Below are 17,220 nucleotides of genomic sequence, written 5' to 3' on the forward strand. Positions count from 1 at the left end.
AATCTAGTCATTTTCATCACCAGCGCTTTTCACAAATTTGACATTTTCAAAGTTTACCTGCTTACGTACGTGGTGATAGTGGTGATTAAAATTTCGATACTCCGTACTAGAAATGTTCTGAGGAAAAGGTCCAGAATAATTCATCGTGGTTTGTAATACTATATAGAATAGAAAGATCTTGATATGGTACGTTAAAGACGTGATATAGCCTCCTGACCGATTGTGATTATAGATGGATACATGGAAAGTGACTGGAGATTCTGATTGCCATTCCAATGAGGGTGTATTTAACGAGATTAATGATGAAATGTCTACCGGGGATCAAAAGGTCGCAGCGTCCTGGCGAATTGCGCCTTTTTCATAATCATTAGTCAATTAGCGATGCGTGTGTTCAGGGAGGGTTGCGGGGGGCAGGAGCGGGCGGATGCAGCCAACACAATGCCTCACATCACTCCAGTCATCACCATTCACGGCGCGCACTCTGCATACGGCAACAGGATTAATTACTTCCACCAATCTGCACTTGCAAATAACACGTGGGGGAGGGACTGAATAGGCAAAGGAAAAACTACAGCCGCGCTGCGGAAATGTACCAGCCAACATTGGGCTCAGCGCTTTTCAAATGTCAAACGCATAACAACAACCAGGACTGCTGAGATATCGCGGTACTCTTGTGGAACAGACAATGCTGGAGAAGTGTCTATCGTCCTGGATTTATATACTATTCTGTGTGTTTCTGCGTGTGGTGGTTTTGGATGGCGGTGTTTTCGCGGAGGACGATTTACCGACGCCTGCCCCTAAAACTGGTAAGCGATCGATCTGTTTTCACTCCATTCCACCAACCTGACCCACTTTCATACTTGCATATATGTAATTACAAGCCGATATGCTTGATAACATCAACTAGAATAAAGTATACTATCAAGCTCACTCCTAAAGCTTCGCTAAAAAAAGCATTCCATCATTTAATCCCAGCGGTGACTTAATAGAGTTTCATATTGTCTCCCTTTCCGTTGATGTTGTTTTTGTGGCGTTTTATTTCCTTTAGAGAGGTCATAGCTTGGGACCGTGAATTTTCAACATCAACAATTTGTGAAAACAAGGACGGAGTTTTTCGATACGCTTGTGGAAGCAACATGAATGTCGATTTTTTTTGTTTTTGTCAATAACGACAAAAAACATATTACATAACTGTTTGCTACGTGTCTACCAAAGTTTATTCCACAGGAATAGTTTCTATGTCGTACGGGACAACTACAGCTTTAGTAGCTTTAGAGAAAAACCAACCAAGACTTGGGTGTTGGCCAATATTTTCCTGGCAGCCTTGTGGGGCAGCCATCTCCCTCCCTCAAGCGTATTCCTAACGGCATACTCAAAAAGCACGCTGGACTTACCGCCATATAACAACCCGGTAATAGCAAACCTATAATATTGTGAAGCAGATATTTAACTAGACCGGCTGTTGTTTGAAATTTGCTAGTCAGCATCTTTCTAATTTGTGCTGGCATTTTTGTTTGTTCTAGGCCAATAGCGCTTTATGATATTTCCGGCGAAATGGAAACAAACATAGACATCTACTCATGAGGTTTATTTAAAATTTATATTTCATCTCATATACTGTATATGTACTATATATACATATATCTGTCATAGATTTTCGAAATGTCACATAGACGACATGGGCTCAGCAGAGAGAAGTTTGGAAGTGTATAATGTTGCGAACGGATCGAAAACGATTCCTCATATCTACACTCGATCTTCGATTCAATGTGATGAACTGTATGGTGCTAAGTGAAGCAGTCCGTCAACTGGGGAAATGATAGCAACAGGAAAGTGTTGTGACACAACTGTGGCTATCTTATCCTGTGTATACGGCAGGAACACTACGGGCAGTAGTACAGACGATACTTCGTTAATATTGTAAGAACTACCTGTTCGAAAATGGTTAACAGTGTTATGATTTTCCTTGATATTTCTCAATGTGAACGTCCACGCCCTTAGGAAACGCGTTTCTGCTCAAGAAATAAAAAAAAAGTTTCTTTTTCGGTCACACTTCCCAAGACTTGTTGATGAATATACTTAAGATTAGCCATCACGCTAGAATGCAACGTTATCTGTGTTTTGACGACGGGCCTACGAAAGCATACTAGAAACATTCTTAGACAGGTGTGGTCGCACAAAGCTCGGCTGTACGTGTCTTGTGGAGGGAGAGGTTATCGTAGATCCTTGTGAGGCTTGTCGACGGATAATTTTGTTCATGATAGCCCGACAAAATGTACTACAAACTTGTGCCTTAGAGTGAAGCTCCATGTGGACGTTATGAGAGGTACGGTTTTTGATATCGTTATTGACGATCAATGTCTCGGAAAACTCGGCAATTCTGGCTTCTGTTTCTTGGGTCTGTTCACCAGAGTCTAGGTATACGTACTGAGCTCCGATACTGCATATTATACCGTAATCAGCATACAAACTCAGATCACTCAATTTCTTCCATGTCTACCGAATGTATGATACAACTTTTTTTGCGTTTTGCTCTTCAAGTCACACGTTTCACTGGTGCCTTCAACAGAATGGAGCCTATTTGTGACCGATGTTATAAGAAAAAAAAACATTTCTTAGAAAAGAAAGGCACTTTATTCACTTCGTTATCTCCCACTGGGACCCATTCTCTCCCTTGTTTTACATAATCTACTCCGATGGTAGTTGTTTCTTTGTACGCACGCCAAGGGTTCCAGTCCATTTGATTCACATCTCGCGGAGTCCCAGTGTTCGCCAGTGTCAGTCCCCCATGGTACGGACTCGCCTTAAATGTCAACCGGACTATAAAACTTAGTCTGACCTTTCACAAATGACCACTGGAGGTTGGGGATATTTTGCTCAAGTGCCTGTAAATTAAGGTTCTAATTGACTGTTTTGATGGCCATTTGGTCTCTTAAGTCTCTTGTCTTCAGTTTTGAATTCTGTTTCAAAGTTTGATCGTTGCATGGCGTGTTTACAAGCGTGTAAATGATAGTGGGTAGATTTATTTCCTTTACTGAAAACGTTACAATCTGTGTTGAAAATGACAGTATTTGTTAGTTTGAGATGGGCTTAGGGACGCAGTACGGTTTGATCTATATGGTACATTATGGGGTGGGAGAGTTTTGTAACACTTTGAACAAAGGGAAGGCTTAGCACATAAAAGAAGGCAGGAGGGAGATACAGAAGAATTGAATGTACTTAATCTTCGTGAAACGTGCTTTATAAAAGTGTTTTATTTGTGACATTGGGTGGAATTCGGGTCAGCGGGACGACACTATACGGCGAGAATTTATAGCCTAAAAATAGACCGTCTAACAAAGTGCTTTATCCACCCTTTCAGTGCGCTGAATTCGACGGCTAAACGCAAAGGAACCGTAAAAAAACATTCGGAGATAGAATTCGACAAGTTGCCTCTCAGTTTGAAGGTACAGTTAGCGAAGCACCCCGTCTATGATTTCTCATAACAACTGACAAATAATATAAGAAATGTATGATAAAATGTAAGATACATTCTGTGATCGCGGGTAAACCCGACTACGACAAATCCCTCAGCAACAGAGATTAATCCTTTCCGTAAACCGACAAGTTTTTTCTGTGTTGGTTTGACCCCTTCCGTTGACACGGCCTACTTTCCTCCCGCTCTACTGCATTGTGCGGGCATTTCGCCCTACCAGACAATTCAGAGAGACAGATGCCTCCCGTCCGATAGCCAGTAGCCATAACTGTGGAAGTGGAACGAGAAATGCCTTGTTCATAGAAAGGCCACCTGACAGCAGTGTATACAGTAGTTATTTATAGCGTCGTTTCGTTTGTCCACTTGATTGATGTCCCTTCTGTCATTTTTTTGCCTTCTATTTTTTCCATGAGTGTTCTTTCGCGTGCTAAAAATAGAACCGATTCTACTCCTGCAGCTTTGTTAGTGGGAACAGTGCGCGTTGGGCTGCCGTGGAATGAATTAATGGTTTTTGTAACAACACCTATTGAAAATGAAAAATTTGATTAGTGGAAAAATAAGTTTTCGAGCTTCGCAGCTGCACAGGAAACCAAAGATCAGTTACGCCATACAGGAGTCACGATTTGCTTGATCAAGTCAACAAGTGTATACAGCATTAGAGTGCACTAGGGCAATAAAGATTTAGCACACGTTTCACTATTGAACATTTTAAACGACATGTGTAAAACACTGAGACTGTGCCGGATCCTTACAACTATTTATTTGGAGATTACAATATGTCTACCAGTCTAGAACTGACACCTGTTACGTCACGTTCTTACAAAACAGTAAGGCATGCAACATCTGCTAGGGGATTAATCCGAACGGACAACAGTCAAGAGCCCATTAACAAAGCACGGCGTCACTCTTCCTTTCAGGGTCGCTCATCAGTATAACAATTGACCTTTACCCGTCCTGCTAAGACAGGCGGTTTCCCACAGATCTGAACTGGTCACGCCGGCCTTTCAGTCATGATGTACAAACTCATGTGTGAAAACTGAAAAGTCAAGTACATCCGGCATTTCGAGCAGCCATAATCTTCTGTGACACCATACTATTTGAAAACGTTAGACATTGACTAATCCCGCCAACCGTATCTAAACTTGGCATCAGCATTTTGTAACCATTCACTAGTACATCCTCGTGCTGTTGTATGTAGTGAAGTTGCAACATTGTTGTAGCCAAGGAGGTTTCAATCTGTGTGTGTTACTATGTTACCTATTGTGAAACTTATTTTAGAGTGAAATGTCAAAATGGCTCGAATCTGACGTAACGCGACGGGCGAACACTCTAAAGGAACACAAAGCACGTCGACATTTATTTCCAGAGACTGCCTCTACCATAGGGACCGCCAGCATGCTCCAACAAACGTGTCCTTCAGTTATGACGTCACGCCTCGCGCATGCGTCGCCTGCACGGAATCGCTTGCGAGTGAAAAAAAAGCGGCTCGTGCTTCAGACTCAGATGCCTGCGAATCTTACAGGTCTCTCCTAGCAACCCCGTCTTCTCCCAACAACCTTAAACCCTTTCGGCGGCAAATATTTACGATAACTTGTGACTCTCCTTCAGAGCCAACAACAAACACTCCGACATTTACAGCTTTCTCGAATAGATGATGATACAGAAGCTACAGAGACGCTGACAAAGAGGCCTGTAGCGAGGGCGTAAGGCTGAAGATGTAACGTCAAAAGCAGCCCAGTAGGGGAGGTTTACGTTTCAGCCATTAAACTTTATGAGGTCATCTGTGAAGTGGGAGGTCTCTAGAGACTAGAGGGCCTGAAAATAGTGTCGTTGAAAGGACGGCGTACTTGAATGAACAAGGAAATCAATTTGCGCTCAATTGTTCTAAGAACTGAACAAAAGAGGGAACTTATTTTTTTGTATTCAGCGCGAACGAGGGCAACCTACAGGAGCAGTAAAGTGAAGAAAGTTTATCCAAGGAGGTTATATGGTTTATCCTACTAGACTAGGCCTGAGTTCATCTGAAAACCGTTGACTGTCTGTTGTCGTATCCCGGCAGCCAATTCTCCATGCCAGCCGTGCCGTTTCAAGTCCTGAAGTTCGGACAAACGTTTTCAATCGTATCCACAAGAATCATTGGTCGTGTTTCTCTTTCAAGCTAAATCCTGAGGAAATTTATTGTGCCTACAGTCTTTGAAGGAGCGCTCTCTGTAATAATTAACTTGGCTTCACCATTCAAAGTGCTGCGGCCCATTCAGAAGGGTAATCCCGTTTTTTCACGGAGCTTGGCGGCGTTCTGGGGGACCAGTACGGCGGGACCGCCCGGGGAAGGCGGCAACCCGCTGGTCATACAAAATGCCCGAAGATGGGGAACAACTTAGAGTTAACACTGAAAGTAGAATAGATTGTAATGGCCAAAGCAAAATAAAACGAACAGAGAATCAAGCTTAAGTGAGGACCTGTTACATCACGTTCTGTACCGTGTCTACACAGGCAAAATAGTTATTCTAATATCGAAGATTAATGGACCTTATAAAACATGATATAACGTGACATCCTGGCATTTATAGAACTGTAAAAAAAAAGGCACCACGAAACATCGTCATGATTCTGCATTTTCTTTCGTGAATTTGGTTCTTCAACACCAACAGAAAAAGAATCGGCCAATCTACTGGAATACAATGTCTCGCAAAGAATTGAAAGCAATATATACAAATACGTTTTGTAAGATTTCTGAATATGACACGTAGCCCAATTAGCTTTGGCAGGTGTGCACGTGTATTACTCAAATAACTGTCATCTTAGTTTTGCTTTTGCTGGAATGCATTACAAATATGGCTGGGGAGATTCGTCTCTAAGAATAATTGCCACGCCTCTGTTATGGATTACCATTAATGAATGTAACGTAACGTTGCAATAATGGTTATCGATCATTTATCTTGCATCTGGCATTTGATATCTCTACCTATCTATGACGTTGTTATGTACATTTCTGTCGATTCCTAATTAGACGTTCAATGCTACTGCAACTGCTGTAGTTCATTACGCTCTGTTTCTATTTTTTGTTTAATTTCTTCCCTTTAAATTTTTTCTTTGGCGAACTTGAAGGTATTAGACTAAGCCATGCGATTCCCAGAGTTGACCCATTCCCCTTTTCACCTTTCGTATTTCACGGTAATTTTGGTTGCCAATGCAGGGAGGCACCTAGTGTCACCCGACTGTACAATCGCGTTAACCATGACCATCAACACATTCTCTTCCTTTAGGCTTTCCGAGAAGCCTATAGGACTAGATTCAAGCAACTTTCAGGCAACTTCTAACAGAAAAGACGTCTGATTCATGCACAGCATTAGAAGAGAATATCTAGCTGAATAACGTTTCGTCTCAAAGAGTTTCAATGTCAGCATTTATAATGAAGTCATGTTGATTTGATTATATAGATGACATCCTCTGCGAACCCCAAAACTGATGCAAGCGTGCGAATGAAAAAAAAAAAATGTTTGGTAGAAAGTTGCCTTCATTATGAAATCTACTTGTTGTTTTTTTTACACACAGATTATGGTATACCGAATAATAGATTCTTGATGTTTAAATTTATACTTTCGCATCCTCTTCATTGACTTTGGAATTAACTTTGGCTTTCTACGACGTTCGTACCTATTTTCCGAAATATTTTTTTTGCAATTTACAGCATATATTTCTTTATTTTGCAGCTGCTTTGTATGATTTACAGTATGGCCAAAACGGGCGTAAATTGATATCATGATGCGCGCGCGGATGCCATCCATATAATGACATCAACATGGCCCGATAGTGAGTGCAAGGCTTTGCAAAGCACAATGACATTATTGTTTTAGAATCGTAATCAATATGATGATGATTTTATTCAGTAAGAAACTCGCGGGTTATGATATTTCCTCAATTTCTTTCAACAATGTTTCTTTTCACAGTGTTGTCCTGCGACTTTGAGAAAAGTCTGTGCGGTTTCAAGCAGGACAGAACGGACGATTTTGATTGGCTGCCGAGGCGCGGGAAAACGCAGACGGCCGGGACGGGGCCGGCGGCGGACCGTACCAAGGGGGACACCACGGGTAGGTACAGCAGTACCTGTTTGAAGGCGACGCAAATCCTGAATAATTGGTAGTGAGATTTGTAAATTTGCATGTCTCTATGTTATAATCACATGACTGTAATAACGCATAACAACGTCAAATTTACTGGAAACTTCTAGGTCTAACCACCCAACATGGCGGACAACGCTTACGTCATGATCACATGAGTGCAAACATCAGATAATGTGTTTTGTTACCCAAACCCTAACGAATTCAGGAATGTTGTTTTGTTAGCAATGGTCACGGTTTTGTACAACCCCTTGTTGGATCCCTGATTAAACTAAATTTGCACGTTGTATTTGTATCAATTTCAAACTGCTGTTGCCATTTCGTTTGCACCTCTTATTTGTATCGTTTTTTGTGTGAAATAAACATGACTCGATTCCGCAGATTTCTTCATCGACGTTTCCATATATTTTCAGGTCGATATTTTTTCATCGAGTCCTCCGCACCGCGGCGCCCGGGGCAGGTAGCCCGGCTCCTCTCGCCCACGCGCCCCGCCGACACCGCACAGCACTGCCTGGCGTTCTACTACCACATGTTCGGCATCGACACGGGGGAGCTTACCGTGTACGTGGAACAGGACAAAGCACTGGGCAGTCCGGTATGGGCAATGGCCGGAAACCAGGTAGGCAGATCATAGCCTTTAATCACAATATGGGTTGTTTGCAGATGACGTCACAGCCGCCATCTTGGTTGGTTAAACCTGGGAGTGTCACACCGATAGATTTGCAGTGTTATGTGGCTGTAACTAGCTACATGTACGATTTCAAAGTTCACCTGGCAACTTCCAGGTTTAATCATCCAACATGGCGGACAGTACTTACGTCAATACAAAGGTCCCGATGAGATCAATTATTGTTGCAGTTCGAACTATCTAATATCAAATTGAGATTAAGAAGACAGATTAAGAACACATCATAACCTGCCAACGATTTTAACCCTACGTTTCGTCTTGAATGCCAACCAAACATTACTAGGCCATACACTTTAGGCAAAAGTGATATAAGGGAAAAGAGATATTCTATTATATTTCTTTTATTTATTATACAATATCATAATTATTGTATATTATTGTAATATCATTGTATAATATTGTAATATTGTAATATCATTGTAATATTATAATATTATAATATTGTAATATCAGTGTAATATTATAATATTATAATATTATGATATTATAATATTATAATATTATAATATTATAATATTATAATATTATAATATTATGATATTATAATATTATGATATTATAATATCATAATATTATAATATTACAATATTACAATATCATAATATTATAATATTACAATGATATTATAATATTATAATATTACAATGATATTATAATATAACAATATTATAATATTATGATATTATAATATTGTAATATTATAATATTATGATATTATGATGTTATAATATTATATATAATATAATATAATTATAATATTGTAATATTATTGTAATATTATAATATCATAAAAAACCTACAATAGTCTACAATATCATATTCTATATAATTATATTATATTCTAAATAATTATATTCTATCTCTTTTCCCTTTTATCACCATCTAAAATGTTGATGATTATATTGATGACATCCTCTGGGAACCCCAAAACTGATGCGAGTGTGCGAATGATAAAACGTTTGGCCCCAAAAAAGTTACCTTCATCATGAAATCTAAGTATTCAGGAAGGTTGAACAAATGATTCAACACACCGAGTATGGTATAGCGAAAATAGATTCTTAAATTTTGTCCTTTCACATCTTTGATTTTGGAATTGATTTTGGCATTCGGGCATTTGGCATTAGTGCCCGTTTTCCAATATATCCGGCTTCATGATCAATTTCGAAGAAATAATCTCACGAAACTTTTGATCGACCCTTGACATCCTCATTTCCCAGGCCTTGCCATCGCCATATCCCCGCATTCTATCATTTTGTTTGACCATGCTCTAAGCCGGCGCCTTTGGAAATCTGAAGTCCTTGAACCTAACGGGGTATATGTGCCGTGATTCACGAGACTGCGATTCGGTCATGGTCACGGAAATCGTAATTTAACGGCTTGCTTTGTCTGCTTTATTTCCGCCAAAAGGCCACCTCTCTCTGAGACCCCACACCAACTGCCTTACACGCAGACGAGCAAAACAACACCCTTTGAAAACTGTAGAACCATTCACAAGGCGACTTTGAAAGTGCGGTCGTCTATCATCGATTCATGTGCTCGCTCTGACGGCCTGTCCTGATCGGGGCACGACCGTGTATGTCTGCTGCATAATGTGCCCCTCTCCAATGTTTGTACAGACGTTTGCATATTTTACCACATTCGATAACTACCAGTAAATCCATTCTGAAACACCCAGCTCTGTGTAATTCTCACATCAATGACCAAAATCAAAAGCCAGATCAACCCTATGAATGCAAAGGATTTAGACCAAAGTACTGCGAGTTCCCAAACATCCCAAGACAAAAGTCAAGTTATTTGGGGTTCTTCTGGAGGTTTTGCACCTTAATCAATTTGCCTTTTACACCTCACTGCGAATGAAGCCCACCTTGAACATATTTCAATGTAGCATGATAGCCATAGAGCATTTCGATATCGTTTGGCAATAACTTCATCTATGCTATGTGCTCACATACCACTGATTTTGCAACATGGTGTGCAAGTGACGAAATAATGGTGAGCAGACAAATGCCAATCGTTTATCACGATTTTGACCAAAATGACTATGTTGTCAGGGCAACCGCTGGAACTACGCCCAGGTGACCGTCGCGCCGACCGGGCCATTCCGAGCGGTGTTCGAGGCCAAGAGAGGGAAGGACTACAGGGGAGACATATCCCTGGATGACGTCACTATCACTGAGGGAAAATGTCGGGTGCCAGGTACGTCACCGTAAGGCATTCATCATCGTGTCGGCGGGGTGTTGTTTACACACACTGAAATAAATAACAAACAAAAAAACAAACAAAAAAACAATTAAGTTTAAAGAGAATGACGTTTACCCATGCAGAAAACTGAGTCACATTGCAAGTTACCTTGTCAAACAGTTGAAAAGTGCACGGAAAAGTTTACCAGTGCCTCACAGACCGTCTGCCACGCGGCGTCTACGCTAAGGTCACACGACTGGCCAGGAATATCCCAGATTCATTGTGCCGACCAGCCAAAACACGCTCGTATTAAATTTGATTGATTGTAACCGTGGGAGGGCTGCTGCGTCAGTGACTACGTCATCAGTAGTCAGCCCTGCATTCTTTGGCGAGCAAGTCCTGGAACAGACCCACCACGGGATGTGTGTTAATGGAGAGTGACGTCAGTGTCTTCGTTCAAGTTCAGTGGAGCTTTTATTTAGTGAAGACTGAAATACCACACAACCTCGCAGTTGCTGTTCGGGCCGTCGTAGCTTTGGTTGGTTCATTAGCAAACCAAGATAAGAAATTCCCTAGATAGACGTTTCTGTCCACATACAGTTACAGTTGTCAAGTATGGATAGTTTATGCTGTACTCTGTATAACACACTTTCAGTACAAACTACTGGTGCCTACATAAGATAGCCTGACGAATCGCGCTCCTAGTGCCAGCCGGTCCTCTAATTTGTCTAACCCCCATCCCCATCATGGGTGGGGGTCAGTAACCTCCGGCCGAGAGCTTGTGTAAATACAGGCTACTACATAAGACATTTCTCGTCTTCGCTATTCCAGAGATCCCGGTACGGCTTGTCAGCCTTGACCCTAGCACAACGACGCCCTCTAGCGGCCGAGTGGAGGTGTTCCATGGCGGTGAATGGGGGACGGTCTGCGACGACTCGTGGGGGAAAAGCCAGGCGGAGGTGGTGTGCCGGGAGCTCGGCTTTCCTGGAGCTGTGGAGGCGATCTGCTGCTCGCTGATTGCAGGTATTATGGTTTTCTATTCTATCTCTTCTCCCTTGTATCGCAGTGACATTTTGTCAAACGCTGTGCTTGTTCATATCCATGGCTCTTAGTCTGAACCCTTTCAAGCGCTACATACTTCAAGAACAAACTAGACAATCCGGACCTAACACCAAGATATAGACACAATGGAAAAAAGACACAAGAACAACTAAATGAGGATGTAGCTGTTACAACTAAGTCTTGTCCCATCATAACTTCTCACTAAACATAACGCATATAACTCCATATATGCATATAATGAGGAATAAACACTGTAATACAGATACTGCTGGCAATTGCTGATGTTTCGTGTAAGCACTTGTTATGCGAATTGATCAGCTAGTTTTTAACATTTTTTCTTCTTCTGTAGGACCGGGACGGGGGAAGATCTGGCTTGATAACGTGGAGTGTACGGAGAAGGAGGAATCTCTGTTACACTGTAAACACAACGGCTGGGGGGTGACCAACTGCGGGCACGGCGAGGACGCCGGCGTCATCTGTCAGGAAAAGGTATGGTGAAACTTCGTGATGTCGCCAGAGGGCGCAGTACAGCACGGGTTAACCGTTGATGACAACTTTACTTCAGTGTCAATTTTGTTAAGGTTAGCATCTCCATAAGATCCCCCATAACGAAATGAGCGATATTTCGTCCATTTAAAAGCTGCTGTGAGTTTTCATGACAATCAATAAACTTTATTGAACTAGTTGCATGTTTTTACAGGCGACGATTCCAGAGAGTCAACGTCTAGTGAAACAGTCCACAGCAAGACCCGACGTGACCACGTTGTTCCTTCGCACTCCTCCCAATGCGATAAACATGACGGCAAGGACCATACCGAAAACCACAACACGAGCAACAACAGAAGCCCCAACAACAAGTGCGACTGTTTCCGAAGCCTCTTCTCAAACATTATCAGATGATAGTACACAGCCACCGCTGCCAAACGCGCTCGGAGACGTAACTACAGTAGTACCGCATCGAAATGTAACCGTGGATACCCCTACATCTGCACCTAGTGGAAGCGTTGGAAACGTTATAAACCCTGTGATTCACGACCAGCCGCAGGCACTGCAACAGAGGTTGACGCCTTCTGGTCAGTGGAATATTCAATGAGACCATATTTCTTGATGTCGTTGTTGCCAAGACAGTTTTCACAGAGATGTAGCTACTGAAATTTGTTTACGATCCTATATCATCAGAATTGTACACCTGATGTATTTGCAGGATTAAAAAGAGAATTTAATATAATCATAGCAATTACAGTTTTCATGTGAGTGATGTAAATCTGATCCTACGTAAGATAAGGGAAATGCTACGCCCCTGAGGTGTCGCCAAAAATTTGATTTTTTTTCTCTTCTTTTCCAGACGTTGCGTCGTCTCTGAACGTGACCTGCGCGTCAGGCTCCATGGCGGTCACCGCGCCCGTCTCCTCGCTCCGCGCACTGGGTCTCGATCCCAGGAGACTGCACCTCAACGACCCACGCTGCCGTGGGAACGAGGGCCCCACCAAGACGGACTACGTCTTCCGGATTCCGGGTGGGCTGTCCACATGTGGATCTGTCTTGATGGTAAACATTGCATTCAGCGCTATTACAACCGTTTCATTGTGACATTTTTGTTTTTTAAAGACACGTTATCTCAGTTAGAACAATGCTTGTTGTTGACCTGTGGTTGCCTTTTTAGCTGTGACAAGATACTACGATATATCCCTCGGCTGAGGGACGGGCCCTGTGTTTTGCCGGGCGGGACAGCATCAAGCACAAGAACCTACCAGACTTGTCCATACGAGGTAGAAACAGTGGCCATGGTATTGTCATTGACAGTGGTTCGGTGGGGGGCTATAGCAACTCCAACCATAGACCACGTGCACAGCATCTTTCTACTACAGAAACAACAAGGAAACTTGCTGTCCTGCGTGTAACCAGGCCTGAGAGGGAGAGATTTACCCTATAATTCAGATCAGAAATAGCATGTGCCTCAGTAAAAATTGACCACAAGTTGAAAGACAATATATCATCTCTTTCAGCAAACGGACGACAGTCTCGTGTACCAGAACGCCATTCAGGGGTCAGACGGGGATGGCGTCATCACCCGCCGCCAAATCAAGCTCAACTTCACCTGTTCTTACAAAATCGACCTGACCGTCAGTCTGGCACAAGCTGTGCACCCCCTCATCAGGTAAATGGTTTCGTCTTAAAGAGAAACACTGGCCATGTCGTCGTGTGTGTACGCAGAATCTCGAAAGTTTTTTTTTTCTGATAGTTACGATTCTGTGGTGGGAAAGAAAGCATGAAGAATCTATGGTGTTGAAAAGGAAAATGTCAAAAGTGTTTCGTGGTATTTTCCATTGTAAAGTGAAAGAGTGTGGATCTTAACACTATCCTCAACAAAATTTGAGAAATCGAAATTTCCAAATCTTGAGAATGTATGGTGTTGTTTTGACAGTACTGTGTCGTTTGCTGTTGACGGTCACGGCCAATTCACCGCCACGATGGCCCTGTTCAAAGACGCCACCTACCAGCTCCCGTGGGGAGAGGCACCCGTCATCGACGCCGGGGAGGCTGTGTATGTGGGGATCCAGCTGGACAGTGAGGGCAAAGATAACGTTGTCCTAAACACTCGTACCTGCTGGGCAACCCCTACGAACAACCCCAGAGACGACGTCACTTTCAACATTATTGCTAACGGGTGAGAAAATAGGCAATTTCGCATAATATCGTTTAGGAAAACTGTTATCTCGATTATTCTAGGGATGCGTAATGCTCCATTGTGATCATTTCCTCTAAAATACGTTACAGTTGCTCTGCTCAGAAGGACGGCTCTGTCAACATCATGGAAAATGGCGTCTCGCTTCAAAGCAGGTTCCGAGTGCACATGTTCCAGTTCATTTCTTCTCAGTCGGTGTTTCTTCACTGCGACGTTCAAGTCTGCAACAGGACAGACAACAACTCCTGTAAACTGGTAAGGACATGTTGAGCTATAATGTGTGTTTGTAGACGTGTCGATTTCAAAAGTGATCTTAACTCAACACAGAGGTGCCATTCAACCAACTTGTTGTTTGGTGTTGTTTGACAGGGATGCGCCCCGTCGCGAGCAAGGCGCTCACTGCAGGTGGACAGGTTGAAGGACGCTCACATGATCACCAGCGGACCAATCAAAAGGGCGGGATTTGGAGAATATGGCGGGCCTCGACACGGGGACAAACGTCGTACGTGCAAAGCAAATATTCCATTTGCTTCTATGTATATTGCATACTGCAGGCATAGCCCAGAGCAAAAATTCGTCTGTGAAAACCCGTACCTTTCCTTGGTGCTGATTAACTTTCCCATCATTTTAACTTTCTTCCTTCTGTTTTTCCAGGTCCCTTCGTAAAGCCAGGAGTTTTCGTTCCTGTCTTACTCATCGTCATCATTCTCCTCTCCATCGCAATCGTCGTCACGGGAATGCTGACCAACAGAAAGAAGCGCCCCCCAGCGGGTCCTCCCAGACTGCTGCGCGTTCGGCACGTCCGGGTCCGACCCGCCCCACCTGAACGGGAGAAACCACCTGAGGAGAGGGAGGAACCGGATGACGAGGATTTTGTCCAACTCATCTAAAACTTTTCAATGATAATTACGATTGTTAAACTTTTATTATTCTGTTATATGCATAATTTATATATTGTATGAACATCTATTTTGGCTACTTCTATTAGGTAGAAGTTGCTCAAACCGATAAAAGGTTAATAATTTAGTAATGCATCACGCGTTGTGTACATAGATTTCTAGTATACTATTTCGAGTTGGGTTTTGTAAGTAAGTGAATAAGTGTATCTTTGTATCCCGTGTAACGTTACCTTTCGTTTTTCGTTGATCATTAGAATCGATCGCGCCCTGTTGATCGTTGTATACGTAAGAAAAGTGGACAATATAGTCTTGTAACCTACTAGTACTTTGAAAAAATTTAATTTCTCTGTCGAAACACGCACCCTCGAGTGCATATTTCTTGTAGAAACCGTTTCAAGTTTCCCTCTATTTATGGTCAGGTCAGTTAATAAAATGTTACGGAGACACTGTGTTATTTGTGTGCTTCTACCAACACGGTGTGTGTGTGTGTGTGTGTGTGTGTGTGTGTGTGTGTGTGTGTGTGTGTGTGTGTGTGTGAGTACATGCATGTGTATGTGTTTATGTGTGTATGTGTGAGTGCATGCATGTGTATGTGTGAATGCATGCATGTGTGTGTGTGTGTGTGTGTGTGTGTCGTTGTGTGTGCTTTCGTGTGTGTGAGTGTGCATGTGTGTAGTTATAGTTATTAACCAGCGAACATATTGTAGAACATGTAGTGTGTACACTGTACAATGATGTGATTTTATGGATTACACTCTTTGGACACTCCAAAACTTATGTGAGCGCGTTTTGAATAGGGAGTACCGAGCGCGCGACGCAATTTGGGAAGATGGCGATATTTGAAAGACGTTCTAGAACGTCAGTAACGTCACTGTGGAACGTCACTGAGGTCACTGTAAAACGTCACCGTCAGCTAGAGATCTCAGAAAGTAAACAAATCAAATAAAGAGAAGAGAGCAGTGATCAGAGAAGTGTTCGCAAGCTTTCAGAAATCTTTCAGCAATTTCTAGTATCAGTATCTGCAAAGATTATCAATCAAGATGGGATGTAACTCCTCCAAGAACAAGGTTAGGCCATTAGATGAGCCTTTACCCCAGAACAAGTCATGGTAAGTGGAACTTAAAAGTGAACAACATGACTAACTTGTTACTTTTAATCCATCACCAAGTTTTCACAATAACATGGGTTTACTACACTTGGTAACATGTGTAGACGTTCAGATAGATTTAGGACTTATGTTTCCAAGTACGTTATACATTTATGAAGCTCAACTTAACTCTTTAGAGCCAATATACCAATTTTAAATCTAAAATTTGAGTATCGGTAGTTGGGCAATGTCAGAATGGTCAAGGTGCTCTTTACATCTACACGGCACTATGATTGTGTTTTGTTGCGTACATGCCCTTTATTCTCATCTGTTTCTTTTACTATATCATGCTATAGAAAGATAAAACTTGGCCTGTCATTGTCTTTTCCCTATACATCCATACTTTGTTCTTCAATAACGATGTTGTTTGATTCTTGTTCTGAACACGCCCATGTGGGGCGAGACAATTAAGACGGCTAAGTCAAAGGCTTTTCTCTGAATGCAGGTTTGGTGCCAACATCAAAGGCCAGGCGAGAAAACTTAGGAGAAAGTTTATCAAGTGTTTTAAGAAAGACGAGAAGAGGTCGAAGAAGGCGGCAGAGACAGCCGAATCAAACGTCAAGGTTACGGCTGATAGAATGGCGTACATGTTCGTTCCCACCACGTTCAAGAACGTGCACATGGATGCCGTGAAACTGATCATCCTGATGATCGCCCTCGCACGGCTTCTCGAGTTCATCTTCGCGATCAACCTGCACAAAGCGTCTCATCGTGAACCCGAGCCGGCCCAGAAGGTCTCAAGATTCCGGGACTTGGCGAAGTACCCGTGCGAGGAGCCCAGCCGGATCCGCCGGTCCCGCGACACTCCGCCTGTGCGTCAGCTCGCCGTGTTGCCGCCTCCTCCCTCTTACAAGTGCAAGCAGACGACAATCGTGAAGAAGACGAGAGACGAAATCCGTCTGGATGAGAACCTGTCGTTGGTAGGGTTCGACCGCGACCCGGTGGCGCGTGATGGCGAGTG

At 42.6% G+C, this 17,220-nt stretch overlaps 3 protein-coding genes across 3 annotated transcripts in view; all 3 read left to right on the forward strand.

Annotated features, from left to right (window-relative positions):
- The window catches only part of LOC136437416 (anaphase-promoting complex subunit 10-like), a 78,280-nt gene that overhangs the window by 34,068 nt on the left and 26,992 nt on the right, over positions 1–17,220 (forward strand). The gene's annotated exons all lie outside the window — the stretch shown is intronic.
- Positions 434–13,689, forward strand: LOC136437248 (uncharacterized). The gene is made up of 10 exons (XM_066431729.1): positions 434–806; positions 7,426–7,566; positions 8,010–8,215; positions 10,336–10,480; positions 11,297–11,488; positions 11,877–12,016; positions 12,228–12,600; positions 12,873–13,113; positions 13,191–13,314; positions 13,534–13,689. Exons 1-10 carry the CDS (start codon positions 686–688, stop codon positions 13,687–13,689), a joined length of 1,839 nt encoding a protein of 612 aa, XP_066287826.1. The 5' UTR covers positions 434–685.
- Positions 13,498–15,394, forward strand: LOC136437415 (pancreatic secretory granule membrane major glycoprotein GP2-like). Its single transcript, XM_066432021.1, has 5 exons — positions 13,498–13,685; positions 13,953–14,195; positions 14,306–14,468; positions 14,583–14,715; positions 14,868–15,394. Exons 2-5 carry the CDS (start codon positions 13,999–14,001, stop codon positions 15,101–15,103), a joined length of 729 nt encoding a protein of 242 aa, XP_066288118.1. The 5' UTR covers positions 13,498–13,685; positions 13,953–13,998; the 3' UTR covers positions 15,104–15,394.

This window comes from Branchiostoma lanceolatum, chromosome 6, assembly GCF_035083965.1.
Source record: "Branchiostoma lanceolatum isolate klBraLanc5 chromosome 6, klBraLanc5.hap2, whole genome shotgun sequence".
NCBI classification, from domain to species: domain Eukaryota; kingdom Metazoa; phylum Chordata; class Leptocardii; order Amphioxiformes; family Branchiostomatidae; genus Branchiostoma; species Branchiostoma lanceolatum.

Bases quoted from the DNA above. Each gene is read 5' to 3' on its own strand.
- LOC136437248 (XM_066431729.1), top strand. From the start codon at position 686: ATGCTGGAGAAGTGTCTATCGTCCTGGATTTATATACTATTCTGTGTG. The intron at 7,567-8,009 runs GTAGGTACAGCA...ATATATTTTCAG, and splicing joins TACCAAGGGGGACACCACGG to GTCGATATTTTTTCATCGAG. The intron at 13,114-13,190 runs GTGACATTTTTG...TTGCCTTTTTAG, and splicing joins GCTATTACAACCGTTTCATT to CTGTGACAAGATACTACGAT.
- LOC136437415 (XM_066432021.1), top strand. From the start codon at position 13,999: ATGGCCCTGTTCAAAGACGCCACCTACCAGCTCCCGTGGGGAGAGGCA. The intron at 14,196-14,305 runs GTGAGAAAATAG...AATACGTTACAG, and splicing joins TTCAACATTATTGCTAACGG to TTGCTCTGCTCAGAAGGACG. The intron at 14,469-14,582 runs GTAAGGACATGT...GTTGTTTGACAG, and splicing joins ACAACAACTCCTGTAAACTG to GGATGCGCCCCGTCGCGAGC.